The 16169-nt window shown below is 41.6% G+C and overlaps 1 protein-coding gene across 1 annotated transcript in view; it reads left to right on the top strand.

The window, feature by feature from the left end:
• The window catches only part of LOC122549504 (fibrocystin-L), a gene marked incomplete at its 5' end in the record, with an annotated part of 252804 nt that overhangs the window by 162466 nt on the left and 74169 nt on the right, over window positions 1–16169 (top strand). The window contains 5 exons of the mRNA XM_087985858.1: window positions 933–1084; window positions 7202–7331; window positions 11921–12039; window positions 14458–14587; window positions 15691–15864. Of these exons, the coding sequence (XP_087841984.1) occupies window positions 933–1084; window positions 7202–7331; window positions 11921–12039; window positions 14458–14587; window positions 15691–15864 (705 nt within the window). The remainder of the gene's footprint in view (window positions 1–932; window positions 1085–7201; window positions 7332–11920; window positions 12040–14457; window positions 14588–15690; window positions 15865–16169) is intronic.

The following is a 16169-nucleotide window of genomic DNA, read 5'->3' as shown; positions in this document are numbered from 1 at the left end:
ATTGAGAATTTATTGCTGGTCAGATGAGAAGACAAATAAACAAAAGAGCTGCACATGAAACACTTTGGGACAGTTGTCAGAGAATTGCTGTGGCCAAATGTACATTCTGTGTCAGGAAAGATATTCAATTTGAATAATTTTTGCAAATTATTTACAAATCTCATCAGATAAAATGGCACTGCTATCAAGCCTCTCCTAATGACCAATAGAAAGGTCTGAATTTCTATAATGCCTTTCCTGACCTCAGTCAATAAAGTGCAACCACTCACGTTGCACTTTACAATAAACAGCAACATGATAATAGCCAGGCATTCCATTTTATTATTTTGTTTAAAGCATAGCTATTGACCAAGATACCAGGGACAACTCTGCTGCTCTTCAAATTGAATATGTTATGATGACCTAAGGGAGCAAACAAGCCTTCCATTTCATATCTTGTCCAAAAACATTCACTCTGACAGTGAAGCACCTGTCAATGAAGCACTAGGAGTATTGTTCTGCATTATATGCTTATGTCTCTGGAGTGGACTGAATCTCTGGTTGTTTGTGTGCGTGTATGCATGTGTATCCATTGGCCCATACCATATAAATGAAGATGTAAACGGCGATGTATTCCAGTGAGTGCCGAACAAACCAACACTGACCATTCCTGGCAAACATTCTCCCCACTCTGTCAGAACAACTATCTCCACTCCCACCAGAGTGCGACAGTGCCATTCCAAAATGCTGCAGTTTAGTGAGGAGTGTTTTTTTGTTGTACCAATTACTGGCATGATCTCCTACAGCACGTGAGCTCATGGTGTCCTCACTTGCATTTGGGTCAGGGTAAAGGCAGCAGGAAAGTAGTCTGAGTTTTGCGGAGTTTTGACAACAAGCAAAAGGTTGGCAAATTAAATACTAATTATTCATGTTTTAATAAATTATTCCTGCAGGAATATGGATAGTGGTGGATAGCCCAATTCCTCCACTCTATAATCTTACCATCCTTGGTACCTTAGAAATTAGGGATGACAACTTAAAGTCAGTTAATCGTTCATCATCCTACACACGAATCGTCCTGAATGCAACATACATTTCAATTCAGGTAAATTGCTATTACAGTTAAAACTTTACATTTGATTCAGGGCAGTTATCAGAGTTTGAAGACAGACCTGGCTAAAGTGAACTGGCATATTAATTTAAAGGATAAGCTAATGGAGATATAGTAATAGACATTGAAAGACATATTTCATGACACTCAAGAATGGAAAGAAAATGTCTATTGGAAGGTTGTATCCACAGATAACTAAGGAAGTTTTAAAAAATCAAATTTAAAAGAAAAATTATATAGTTCTGTGGAAATTTGTACTAATTTGGAAGTTTGGATGGCATATATAAAACAGTGAAAAATGACTTTTTTAAATTAGGTGGAATTACAATATGGGAGAAAGCAGGCCAGAAAATTAAGAACAGATAATAAGAGATCTTGAAGGTATTTAAATCTGAAAAGAGTTAACTGAAGGGAACTTTAGACAGTGAGATTAGAAAATAAGGAAATAGCGGGTGAATTGAACAAATATTTTCCATCTGTGTTTCCTGGACAGGATACAGTTAATATAACAGAAATAATTACAAATCGAGATTTGGAGAGGAGGGGGGAGTTAAAACAATCCCCAGGGAAAGGGGACTGACAAAGATATTAACAATCTCAGGAATTAATGGATTCATCCAGTGGTTTTAAAATTATTGCAATAAAACTCTCAGAACCAATCAGGCTGGCTAGCTTTCATCATTTGAGAGCAACTTCTGTATTTATTGTCATGCTGTGAATACTCTTGAAGACCCCAGTCTGGTAGAAAAACATCCAAGGGTGCAATTTTGTTTGACACATTCAGGAAAGATGTATTCACAAACCTGATTATTTGTAGGAGGCGTGTAACTGGTGGGGAAGGCATCTTTCTCCAAGTTCTGGTGACTGCAAACCTCTTCACTAACTTGGCTTCTTTATAACCAAACCATTTCTTTGCAAAATTGCTACATGTTATTTCCCTAAATTTCTACTTGTAAGCCATTGGTATTCTCTTTTACAATTTCTGTTTTCCTGATTTTCGGGAAAAATTATAATTCCAAATAGTTACAAAATCTATTAACTGTTTAAGGGACAGAACTTTTAAATCCTCAAAAGGAACTCCCCTAATTCTCCTCAGAACATGTTGGCATCAGATATAAATATTTCTCTACTGCAATAGTGTAAACTCAAGAAAGCCTTTTGCAGATTTTTATAGTGACAATTTACCTAGTATAATGTTTTCATTTCATCTGTGGGTTCAATTTGTGTACTCGAGGTTCCAGTTTGTTATGCCTAGATCCAGGTAAAGTTCCCGAAATGGATGGATACTCCAAATTGTCATGTGCCTGGTTGAAGAGGGATGAACCGCCTCCCCTTCTTTCTTCTCCCAACCACTCAGTTGGTCACAGCCACGTTGTTTACAAAGGATGCCCCTCTCTTATAGATAGCTTTCTCCTAGACTAAATGAAATTATATTTAAATGAACCAGGCTTTCTTGAGTTAACAAGTATGTTTATTAATTACTGTGCACAAGAAGAAATAATAATGATACACATATACACACAGATTACAAATAAGAAGTCTGTCCAAATATAAAAGGTAGATGGGAGATGTTGTGGCCATTACAGTGCATGTTCATGTTGATGTTGGTAATGGTGGTGTTAATGTTAGTAGTTGAGGAATGTCAGAGAGTACTCCAATCCCTGACTGGAAACAAGGACTCAGGCAAATGGCAGGATTCAGGCAAATGGCAGACTTTATTTCAAACAGAAATTGGTTAATGTAGGGAGAGGGCTAAAAGATCTTGCCCAATCTGGCCTCAGTGTGCAAACATAATTATTTGCCTTAATCTTTGGCTTAGATCAGAAGAAAGATCAATGGCAGACTCTGATTTTGACAGTAAAATGTAGCATTTTTATACATTTTGTGTTACAATAATCATATACAACATAGTCACTATATCCTTCCCTCTTACTCTGTTTACCCAATCCTAAGAGACACCTAATCAATGATGGGCATTCTTATGGACAGCTCCAGGTTCCCATAATCTTATAGTGTTTACCAGACACTAGGCCTTGGATTCTTCCTATGCATCCTATTCATTTGCACTCCAAAATTACTGGCTATTCTCCTACAGATCTATCTGAGGCTTGTTTATCTCTAAGGACAGCTTAAAATTCTATTATTCACTGTCCTAATTATATATGTAATAATACAAAAGACAGTCTTAACTACTTGCTATAAGATTTCTCATATTGATTTCTTTATAAAATTAATTATAACGTGTAAAGTTATACAGCTATTTCTACTGTTTGTACTTTGTATTTGTATTTGTGAACAATCTGTTTTGTTGAGGGTGTTTCTTGAGACTAATTAATTTTCACACCTGTATTTTAATATTTTTCTCTGATGCTTGTATTATGCATTGGTTATGAGTATCTATCCTTTATGTTGAAAACTACTTCTATAATTATCTGAAGGATCCTTAACTAGAACCTACTTCTTAATATTGTGAGTAACTTCAAAGAAACAACTATTTACTATGAAATAACTTTAGCTGTTATCTTTGCAGCTGCTTTAGGAGTCAATCTGGCTAGTTTCTGGGCCAAGACTCACACCTGGAGCTATTCATTTACTGGGACAATCATCCTTTCACTAATGAGGCTGGGATCAATCACTTCTCTAGCCACACTCTTATCAAAACTGTTTTGGATGGTTTCTTGTAGGGCCCCCATGCTGACCTTGTAGTAGTGCTGTTCAAAGGTACCATTATGTTTCACTGTCTAAGTAGGCTGTTTATTTTTGCTTATTTTTCATTGGCCATTTTGTGTTAGGAGGCATGGTCCATTTTGGTGTAACGAGATATGGGCCATCCCTACAAGGAGTCAGTTTTGAGATGGCTCTACAGGTTGATTGAAATTCTTTGGTCCTGATTTCTTTCGGCAGTTGCTATCTGGCAGCACTCAGATTCCTCCAGTCATGTTTTGACTGGCTTGCATTCAGTGAGAGCATCTTTTTCCTTTCTTTACTTTTGTCAGGTGTGTTAATGACTGTTTTCCCAAAGTTTTGACTTCCACTTGAAGGTGGTAGTGTTTCCATGCATCTAGTGCCTTTGTCCTTCTAGATAGAAGTGGTTGTGGGTTTGGAATGTCCTGTCTGAGAATCTTTGGTGAATTTCTGCAGTGCATATACTCAGTACTGCTACCTGAGCATTGGTGGTGGAGGGAGTGGATGCTTGTGGATGTACTGCTTTGTCCTTAATGGTGCAAAGCTTCTTCAACTTGAGCTTCTTGTTGGAGCTGCACCCATCCAGGCAAGTGGGGAGTATTCCATCATGCTCCTGACTCATGCTTTGTAGATGATAGACTGCCTTTGGGGAGTCAGGAGCTGAGTTACTTGCCAATAGTATTTCTAGCTTCTAACCTGCTGATGTATCCACTGTATTTATGTGATGAGCCCAATTGAGTTCTGGTCAATGGTAAGTCCCAAGTTTTTGATAGTGGGGCATTCTGTGATGGTAACACCATTGAATGTCAAGGGGCTGTGGTTAGATTGTCTCTAATTGGTGATGGTCATAGTCTGGCTTTGAGTTGCATGTATGTTACTTGCTACTTTGTCAGCCCAAGCTTGGATATTGTCCAGATCTTGTTGCATTTGAGCAAAGACTGCTTCAGTATCTGAGGAGTCATGAATGGTGCTGAACATTGTGCAATCATCAGTGAACATTCCCAGTTTGACTTTATGATGGAGGGAGGGTCATTGAGGAAACAGCTGAAGAAGTTCACTCTTGAATTGGATCTTTCAAAATGCACCACCTCACATTTGCCCAGATTGAACTTCATCTGCCATTTCTCTGCCCAAATCTATATTCTGCCGTATTTTCTGACAGTTCCCTTCACTATCTGCTACTCCACCAGTCTTAGTGTCATCTGCAAATTTTCTAATGAGGCAACCTACACCTTCCTCCAAATCACATTTATGAATATCACAAACAACAGTGGTCCTAGCACAGATCCCTGTATAGTGCCACTGGTCACAGGTCTCCATTTTGAGAAGCTCCCTTCCACTACTACTCTCTGTCTCCCTGTTGCCCAACCAGCTCTCTATCCATCTAACTAGAACACCCTGGATCCTGTGCAACTTCACCTTCTTCATCAGCCTACTATGGGGAACCTTATTAAATGCCCGACTAAAGTCCATGTGTATGACATCCCTTCCCTCATCAATCAATTTTGTCACCTCTTCAAAGAATTCTATTAAGTTTGTAAGACATGACCTTACCTGCCCAAAACTATGTTGTCTTCAATTTATAAGCCCATTTTCTGCCAAATGGGTAAATATCCTACCCTTAGTATCTTCTCCAGTAGCTTCCCTACCACTGACATCAGACTCACAGGTCTATACTTACCTGGATTATCCCTGCCACCCTTCTTAAACAAGGGGACAACATTAGCAATTCTCCAGTACTCTGGGACCTCCCCCATGTTCAAGGATGCTGCAAAGATATCTGTTAAAGCCCCAGCTATTTCCTCTCTCGCTTCCCTCAGTATCCAGGGATAGATCCCACCTTAATGCCTTTTAGAATACCCAACACTTCCTTCTTCCTTATGCCGACTTGTCCTGGAGCAATCAAAGATTTATCTCTAGCTTCAACATCTGCCATGTCCCTCTCCTTGGTGAATACCATTGCAAAGTACTCATTAAGAATCTCACCCATTTTCTCTGAAAAGTGCATATCTTTCCTCCTTCGTCCTTGAGTACACCAACCCTTTCTCTCGATACCATCTTGCTCCTTGTATATGAATGAAAAGCTTTAGGGTTTTCCTTAACTCTGCTCACTAAGGATCTCTCCTGACCCCTTTTAGCCCTCTTAGTTCCTCATTTCAGATTGGTTGAATGAAAACCAATTGTCACCTTACAGACAACAAAATGTCCTTATTGGACATACCAAGAATAGTAGGACACTAGGAAGCTCAGAGCAACAGAGGGAGTTTAGGGTGTTAATCCACAAATCCCTGAAGGTGGCAGGAAAGGTTAATAGGGTAATTAAGAAGGCACACAGGATACTTGCCTTTATCACTTGAGCCATAGATTTTTAAGAGAAGGAACGTTATGTTAGAGCTGAATAGGACTTTGGTTAGGCTATAGTTGGAGTACTGTTTGTATTTCTGTTCACTGCACTATAGGAAGGATGTGATTAAACTGGAGGGAGTGCAGAGGAGATTCGGCAGAATGTTGCCTAGGATGGAAGAGTGGCTGGATAGGCTCGGACTATTTTCTTGTAGCAGAGAAAGTTGAACGGCATCTGATAGAAGTGTACAAAATTATGAGGAGCATGGGGAGGATGATTAAAATAACACCTGTTCCCCTGAATCAAAAAGTCAATAACAAGGGGCATAATTTTGTCGACCACTTCAACACACCACTGTGTTCCCATGCCAACATTTCTGACATGGGTCTCATGCAGTGCTTTAGTGCGGCTCAGTGCAAGATGGAAGAATATCACATTTTCTGCTTGGAGCCTTGCAGTCCTCAGTATTGAGTTGAATAACTTTAGAGCCTGAACACCATCTTTTGTGTTTTCTATCTATTCCCACACCCTTGTCATGACATAGGCTGCTTTCAGCACAGCCAATTCATTTTTACCCACTCATAGTTCCCATTATCACCCATCTAGCTTTTTCTTCTCCCTGGCTTGATTTCAACTGTCTGCGTGTTACTTTATTTTTCTCTCTCACTCTATTTCTTACTCTCTCTGGGCTCCATCACCATCCATCTGCTCATTCTGCTCTCTACCTTACACCGCCTTCCCCCCCAACTCTCTGTCATCAACATAAATACTAGCGTTTCCTAGCTGCTACCAGTTCTGAAGAAGGGTCACTGGACTTGAAATTTTAGCTGCTTTCTCTCCACAGGTGCTGCCAGACATGCTCAGTTTCTGTGAGATATTAAAGGGTATAAATTGTGAGGGAGGATGTGAAATAAGACTGGGTATTAAAGCATACAGGGGTTGAGTAGGAAAATCTAGTTAAACTGAAGGCACTCCTGCCTTCTCTACTAAAGTGCTCACTCCTCCCGTTTCCTGGGTCTGGGATGGTTCAGACGGTCTCAGGATTTTCAGCTGCATTACTGTTGGTGTGTTTTGTTTTGCAGGGAGGGAGGCTGATTGCAGGCAGCCCAGAGAAACCGTTCCAAGGAGAGCTACAGATTGTTTTGATGGGAGACCATTCAACCCCCGAGTGGCCTTTAAGAAATGGGCCCAATCAAGGTTCGAAGATGCTGGGTAAGTCACCTTTACATCTTCACTAGTGATGAGTTCTTAACAGAATCATGTTCAGATTATTAAGCAGAAAAGCTGAGAAATTGATCTTTCCCGCTTGATTCTGAGAAATTGGATTAGATTACTTACAGTATGGAAACAGGCCCTTCGGCCCAGATCCATTCCCCTACATTTACCCCTTCATCTAACACTATGGGTAATTTAGCATGGCCAATTCACCTAACCTGCATGTTTTTGGATTGTGGGAGGAAACCGGAGCACCCAGAGGAAACCCACGCAGACACGGGGAGAATGTGCAAACTCCACACAGAGTTGCCTGAGGCGGGAATTGAACCTGGGTCTCTGACGCTGTGAGGCAGCAGTACTAATCACTGTGCCACCGTGCCGCCCACAAGGTCTGAGAGGATCTGTTGTGCCCACTCTCTGCTTCAGTGAGTGAAGCAGCAGCCTCTTATATGGCTGTTTCCCATTTGGACCTTGACCTTGTGATTCTGATCACTTTGCTTTGAAGGATTGATGATGAAATGGCCGTGTCACATAGAAAGTCATCGAGTATAACAGATAGAAAGGGCTGGCCCATCATGTCTGTTGGCACCTTTCAATTCACATCCCATCTTCCAGCACTTGGCCCATTGTTTTGTATGCCATGACAATTCAAGTGTTCATCTAAATATGTCTTAAATGATGTGATGGTTCTTGCCTCTGACACCATTTCAGACAGTGAGTTCCAGATACCTACCACTCTCTGGGTGTAAAGAAGTTTCCTTAAATGTCCTCTAAACCACCTGCCCCTTAACCTGAATCTGTTTCCCCTGGTTGATAGTTCCCTAAGTGAAAATTAATTCCTACCAACTCTGTCTATGCCCCACATAATTGTGTATACTTCAATCATGCGCTCCCCCCACATTCTCTACTATGAGGGAAACACCTCCTGTCTATCTAGTCTCTCTTCACAGCTGATTTGCTCCCCCCAGGTAACATCCTGGTGAATTTCCTCAGCACCCTCTCTAGTGCAGTCACATCTTTCCTATAGCATGGTGACCAGAATTGTCCACATTACTGCAGCTGTTGCCTAACTAATGTTATATACAGCTCCATTATAACCCCTCTACTCTTTAATTCAGTGTCCTGAGTAATAAAGGCAAATATTTCACATGCCTTCTTATCTACCTCACCTGCTGCCTTCAAAGATCTATAGACATGCACACCAAGGTCCCTCTGATCCTCTGTATTTCCTAGGGTCATATTAGTCATCACTGCATCACTTGCCTTGATGGTCCTCCCTAATGCATCACCTTTCACTTTTCCAGTTTGCCAATCAGAAGCAACCCATTTTCCTCCTCGTGATCTACCACACAAACAATTTAATGTCATATGAAAACTCACTGATCAAATCTCCTACTTTCATATCTAAATTATCAAAGTATTGTACAAATTCCCTGCAGTACGCCACTGAGCAGAGGCCTCCAATTAAAAATACAATCTTTGACCATCACTTTGTTTCCTGCCACTAAGCCAATTTTGGATCAATTTATCAAATTGCCCTGGATCCCCATGGACTCTTACTTCTTGATGGTCCACACTATACAGTACAATGTCAAAAGCCTTATTGAAGTCTAAGTAGACTTAATCTACTGCACACATCTAGTCATCTCCTCAAAAAGTCCAATCAAACCTATCAGACATAATCTCCCCCTAATAAAATCATGCTATTTATCCTAATTTAATCCTTCCCTTTCCAAGAATGCTTTCCAAAAGTTTCCTACTAATGTTAAATTCACTGGCCTACAGTTCCCTCTTTTGTTCCCACCACCCCTCTTGAAGAACCGGACTACATTAGCTGCCCACTAGTCCTCTTACACATGTCCTGTGCACAGAGAGGATTTGAAAATTAATGTCAAAGCCTTGCAATCTCCTTACTTATGTACCACTACTCTGCTACATATCTTGCCACAGACAGCTGCTCCAGTCCCTTTTGGCCAGATCCTGTCTTATATTGAAAGTGGCCTAATCCCAGTTCAGAACTTTTCTTTCCAGTCCATCTTTGTGACTACCTTCAATCTTACTGTGTTATGATCACTATTACTGAAATGCTCCTCCAGTGGTATTTCTCCCACCTGCCTGGCTTTATTCCTGCAAATTAGTTCCAGCACTGCCCCTTGACTTGTAGGGTTTTCTGTCTGTTAGGTTAAAAAGGTTTCATGGATACATTTTTAAGAATTCTGCCCCCTGTAAGCCTTTCATGCTTTGTCTATTCCAGTTAATAATTTTTTTTTAATTAATTCATTCATGGGACATGAGCATCATTGGTTGGACAGCATTAATTGTCTGACCCTAGTTGCCCTCGAGAAGGTAATGATGAGCTGCCTTCTTGATCCAATGCAATCCATGAGCTGTATATTGGCATGGCACAGTGATTAGCACTGCTGCCTCAGAGCAGGATTTATACACATAGTGGTAAGTTACAGGGGAGTGTTGTTGAACAAAGAGACCTTGGAGTGCAGACTCATAATTCTTTGAAAGTAGAGTCGCAAGTAGATAGGATAGTGAAGAAGGTGTTTGGCATGCTTGCCTTTATTGGTCATTAAATTCTGGTCTCCCTCCTCTAGGAAGGATATTGTGAAACTTGAAAGGGTTCAGGCAAGATATACAAGATTGTTGCCAGGTTTGGAGAGTTTGAGCTAAAAGGAGAGACTAACAGACTGGGGCTGTTTTCCTTACAGAGTTGGATGCTGAGGGGTGATCTTATAGAAGTTTATAAAATCATAAAGGGTATGGATAGGGTGAATAGCCAAAGTCTTTTCCCCAGGGCAGCAGAGTCTGAAACTGAAGGTTTAAGGTGAGAGGGGAAAGATTTAAAAGGGACCTAAGGGGCAATGTTTTACGCAGAGGGTGGTGTGTGTATGGAATAAGCTGCCAGAGGAAGTGGGGGAAGCAGATAGCATTACACCATTTAAGAGGCATCGAGATGGATATATTTTTAGAAAGAGTTCAGAGGGATATGGAAATTTGGACCAGGTTAGTTTGGGATATCTGGTCAGCATGGAAGAGTTGGGCCAAAGGGTCTGTTTCCATGCTGTACAGCTGTATGACTCAATGTGCAAGTTTGGTGGATTGGCCAGGGGAATTGCAGGGTTACAGTGATAGGGTCGAAGGTGGGTTTGGTGGAATGCTGTTCAGCGGGTCAGTGCAGGACCTGATGAGTCAAATGGCCTCTTCCTGCACTAGAAGTACTCTGTGAGCCCCAATGCCCTTAGAGAAGAAATTCAGGGAATTTGATCCAACTACAGTGAAGTTGAAAACCCTTAACATTCTTACCTTATTAATTTTACACTTTTGAACTTTGCCTGCATGTCTGCCCTTCTGTCTCTCCCTGAATGTTTGTGAGTCTTTAGTATATTTGCAATAATATGATCACCTCCTTCAAGTTTTTAAGTTCTACCCATATGGCATAATTTGAGGAACCAACTAAAGAATCATCCTTCCTTACTGCAGTAATTGACTTCTTGATCAGTCTTGCAACACTACCTCTTCTTTTACACCCTTACGTGTCTCCTAGAAGAGATTAGACCTTGGAATATTAAGCTGCCAGTGCAGCCTCTACCTCAGTGTTGTATCTGTGGTAACAGTAATATCATATCTTCATGTGTTAATAAGCACCTTACTTGCAAGACTCCTTGCATTAAAATGAATGTTGTCCAATCTTGCCATGCGCCCTTGTGCCCTATCTTGACTATATTCACACTGCCTTCCAGTGTTTAATAGACCAAAGGTACAAGTCGCCTATCAATCCTTAATATGATGAATATATAACCAACAAGTTGGAACCCACAGAGTGGAGTAAAAGATGTAAGAGAAAACGTTCAGCCCCTCATGCTTTTACACCATACAATGATGGCACAGTGGTTAGCACTGCTGCCTCACAGCACCAGGGACCTAGGTTAGATTCCACCTTTGGGCGACTGCCTGTGGAGAGTTTGCCCATTCTCCATATCTGTATGGATTTCCTCTCGGTGTTCCAGTTTCCACCCATAGACAAAAGACGTACAGGTTAGGTGGACAGGCCATGCTAAATTGCCCATGGATATGCAGGCAGAATGGATTAGCCATGGGACATGCAAGGTAATAAGGATATGATAGGGGGATGGGTCTGAATGGATGCTCTTTGGCAGGACAATGAAAGTTCAATGGGCCAAATGACCTATTTCCACACTGTAGGAATTCTATGATATCTATGACCTGTCCCTGAACATCATTAATCTGCCTGTGCTCCATATTCCTTCTTCCCCCTACCTTACAAAAACCTATTGATCTGAGTTTCAAATTTTCACTCCACCCCACCCTCTTCCTCAAAAAGCATCCTCATTGGGAAGGAACTTTGAGATTTCCAAAACCACTTCTGTGTGACCATGTGCTTCATGACATCATTTACTGTCCCACTCCACTTTCTGTGTAACTGTTTGTTTCCAATGTTGGTTTCAGTGCCTGTATTTTCAGTTTGCCAGTTGATTTGTTTATCTGAAACTGTTGCCCAGTTTTCTTTCCTAGAGTTCAGGGCTGCAATGTTTCTGCTTTGCCTCTTTGTTCTGTAGGTGTGTTTGGAGGACTGGATCTGCACGGTATTCCCCATTTGGTCTATAAAACCAAACTGGGTTCAACAGCACATGCCGGCTCCCTCAACATAACTCTGGTTGAAGCCGTCGATTGGCAGGTATTCGGGATGGGGGCTGTACTGTAAGTAGCCTAACACTGATTGTTCGGGGATGGATTCTTCCAGAGGCATAACCTCCTCCAATTTGTACAAGGATTAGGATCAATAACTGGGGGAGAGGGAGCCCAACGTAGTGAAACTTCACTGAATTGAGAGGATTCTGCATCGAGGCCAGTTAATAGGATTCTGAGCTCAGGTTCACCTTGTCTAAAAACAGCCCACTTTTGAGCACTGAGAACATCATCTGTTCCTTGACCCCCCCCCCCCCATAACTAGTCCATGAGCAGGGATAGAGGCATCTTCTCTCCCTTCATTTTTGTTTGTATGCCAGTCACTTGGACAACCAAATTCTTCTGGCCCCTACCATCTTACTCGGCGCATCCTCCCCCCACCCCAGTTTGTCCAGTTAATATCAGTGCATCCCTCTGCACTTTCCATCCTTCACCCTTACCTTTCAACAGGATATCCTGTCCAAGAGCTAATCTTTAAATCAGTCACAGATTCTGTCAGGACTTAGAACATAGAACATAGAACATAGAACAATACAGCACAGAACAGGCCCTTCGGCCCACAATGTTGTGCCGAACATTTATCCTAGCTTAAACACCTATCTACGTACCTATCCAATTGCCGCTTAAAGGTCAGCAATGATTCTGACTCTGCCACTCCATCAGGCAGCGCATTCCATGCCCCCACCACTCTCTGGGTAAAGAACCTATACCTTCCACCCTATACCTTCCACCCTTCATCTTAAATTTATGTCCCCTTGTAACACTCTGTTGTACCCGGGGAAAAAGTCTCTGACTGTCTACTCTATCTATTCCCCTGATCATCTTATAAACCTCTATCAAGTCACCCCTCATCCTTCGCCGTTCCAATGAGAAAAGGCCTAGCACTCTCAACCTATCCTCGTATAACCTATTCTCCATTCCAGGCAACATCCTGGTAAATCTCCTCTGCACCCTCTCCAAAGCTTCCACATCTTTCCTAAAGTGAGGCAACCAGAACTGCACACAGTACTCCAAATGTGGCCTTACCAAGGTCCTGTACAGCTGCAACATCGCCTCACGACTCTTGAATTCAATCCCTCTGCTAATGAACGCTAATACACCAAAGGCCTTCTTACAAGCTCTATCCACCTGAGTGGCAACTTTCAAAGAGCTATGAACATAGACCCCAAGATCCCTCTGCTCCTCACCTTACCAAGAACCCTACCGTTAACCCTGTATTCCACATTCTTATTTGTCCTTCCAAAATGGACAACCTCACACTTGGCAGGGTTGAACTCCATCTGCCACTCCTCAGCCCAGTTCTGCATCATATCTAAGTCCCTTTGCAGGCGACAACAGCCCTCCTCACTATCCACAACTCCACCAATTTTCGTATCGTCTGCAAATTTACTGACCCACCCTTCGACTCCCTCTTCCAAGTCATTAATAAAAATTACAAACAAGTAGAGGACCCAGAACTGATCCCTGCAGAACTCCACTTGTAACTGGGCTCCAGGCTGAATATTTACCATCTACCACCACTCTCTGACTTCGACCGGTTAGCCAGTTCTCTATCCAAATGGCCAAATTTCCCTCTATCCCATGCCTCCTGACTTTCCACATAAGCCTACCATGGGGAACCTTATCAAATGCCTTACTAAAATCCATGTACACTACATCCACTGCTCTACTCTCATCCACATGCTTGGTCACCTCCTCAAAGAATTCAATAAGACTTGTAAGGCAAGACCTACCCCTCACAAATCCATGCTGGCTGTCCCTAATCAAGCAGTGTCTTTCCAGATACTCATAGATCCTATCCCTCAGTACCTTTTCCACTACTTTGCCTACCACCAAAGTAAGACTAACTGGCCTGTAATTCCCGGGGTTATCCCTATTCCCTTTTTTGAACAGGGGCACAACAATCGCCACACTCCAGTCCCCTGGTACCACCCCCGTTGACAGTGAAGACGAAAAGATCATTGCCAACGGTTCTGCAATTTCCTCTCTTGCTTCCCACATAATCCTAGGATATATCCCGTCAGGCCCGGGGGACTTGTCTATCCTCAAGTTTTTCAAAATGCCCAACAGATCTTCCTTCCTAACAAATATCTCCTCTAGCTTACCAGTCTGTTTCATACTCTCCTCTTCAACAATATGGTCCCTCTCATTTGTAAATACTGAAGAAAAGTACTCATTCAAGACCTCTCCCGACTCAATACACAGTCTCCCACTACTGTCCTTGATCGGATCTACCTATGAGATTATGACTTATTCTCATAAACTTGGCTGCTGGTTGGTCAGTGAGGGTGGGGGGCATTAATCTACTTAATCCAGGTCAACAAGAGAATTCTAAACGTGATATAGTTTATCTCGTGGTTCAGATTTTCAGAGATGAAACCTGCTGATTGATGTTAATTTTGTTCAGGAAGGAGATGAGATCCTTGTGTCAACAACGAGCTATAATTACACACAGACAGAAATCAGAACGATCCACTCTATCTCCTTTGATAGAAAGACATTGGGCTTGAATGAAGCACTATCGTACACACACGTCGGTAAGTCTCAGCTGAATGGAAATTCTAATCGGTCTCTTGGTACTGTCAGTAATGAGATCTGAACACCCTCTGCTGCAATTTATCATCAACAGAGAGAATTACAGAGAATGGCATAGAATTTACAGCATGGAATCAGGCCATTCAACCCACCCAGTCCATGCCAGCATTATAGCTCCGATCAACCCTCTCTCTGCCTCTTTCCTCTCAGCATAATGTTGTATTCCCTTCTCCCTCACCTACTTGATTAGTTTCTCCTGCAATGCATGTTTATTATTTACATCAGCCAGTCCCTGTCATAGCAAGTTCCACATAATCACCACTCTCTGGAGGAAGGCACTTCTCCTGGTGACCATCATGTATTGGAGGCCTCTAGTTTTGCTCTTCCCACAGGAGAAAACATTCTCTCTGTATCCATTGTCTCAAAACCTTTCATTACTTTAAAAGCCTCGATTGAGTCACCTTTTCCAAGAGAGGGATTCTAGTCAGTTCATCTTCTCCTGTTATTCTGGTGTCTTCCTTGTAAGTCTGTTCTTTCACCTTCTCCAGTGCCTCTTTATTCTTTTTATACTTCGGAGACCCAGAACCTAAACAAAGAAACAAATTCAGCATACATATCTCAGGAAGACTGATCTAGTAGATAAATCCCCTACAGTGGATTTGGAACTTGAGGGACCTCATTAGGACCACTAACGAGCAGGTTAGTTCAATGCTTGGTGTATGAAAATGACCCATTGTATCAAAGACGTTTAGCCTCCCCAGAACAACATGTATTTATGGAGCATCTTTAATGAAGTAAAAAAGACCCAAAGATCCTTCACATGAATGAAACTAAAATTGAGATGGAAAAAACCAAAAGGGTAATGCATTTTCAAAAATACTATTTTAAAACCATGTTTGCAAAAATAAATTAATACAAGTTATGATGGAACTACATAATGGATGCATTTCAATATTTTCTGCAACTAAATTTGTTGTTCTATTAAGATAATTGAAGATAACATGTTTATATTGTTCTGAACCCATTTCATGGAGTGCAATTTTTATTAATGGCTGTGTCCATGTCTGTGAATCAATCTGAATGGAGATTGTTCATTTTCTTCAAGCGGAAACACAGGAATTGAAGGGAAGAGGCCAGAGTTACACTCTGGCAGCAGATATTGGCCTGCTCAGCAGAAACATCAAGATCATTGGCCATAATCACCCTGACAAGGCAGATGAATTGTTTGGAGCACGAGTCTTGATCAGTTCCTTCTTTCATAACGGAATGGAGTTCAAAGGTATCTTGTCCTTATTTAGGTTATGAAATCTCCCAAAGAATGTTGAAACATATTTCCTAAGATCTCTTGTAACAGTGCTCCTGGTGAATGGGCAGAAAGTTGTTATGAGGGAATACTTTATTACCTTTCATCAGCTCGGACTGGGATTTGTCAGAACTGCGTTAAGAATGGAGAGCCAGATATCCAGAAAAGCAAAGCTTGTCCTGTAGTCAGGATTATGGAGAAGAGATTTAGTTCAGGAGAAGTTGAAGATCATTTGGTGGCATAAAAACGTGGTTTCAGGTTGGGGGTGAACTTTGAGGAGG

This window comes from Chiloscyllium plagiosum, unplaced genomic scaffold (genome assembly GCF_037043375.1).
Source record: "Chiloscyllium plagiosum isolate Xiang-an unplaced genomic scaffold, Cpla_swu_hap1 HiC_scaffold_4, whole genome shotgun sequence".
Lineage (NCBI taxonomy): Eukaryota > Metazoa > Chordata > Chondrichthyes > Orectolobiformes > Hemiscylliidae > Chiloscyllium > Chiloscyllium plagiosum.
The sequence above is the reverse complement of the archived record's forward strand: the minus strand, read 5'-3'. Positions and strand labels throughout refer to the sequence as shown.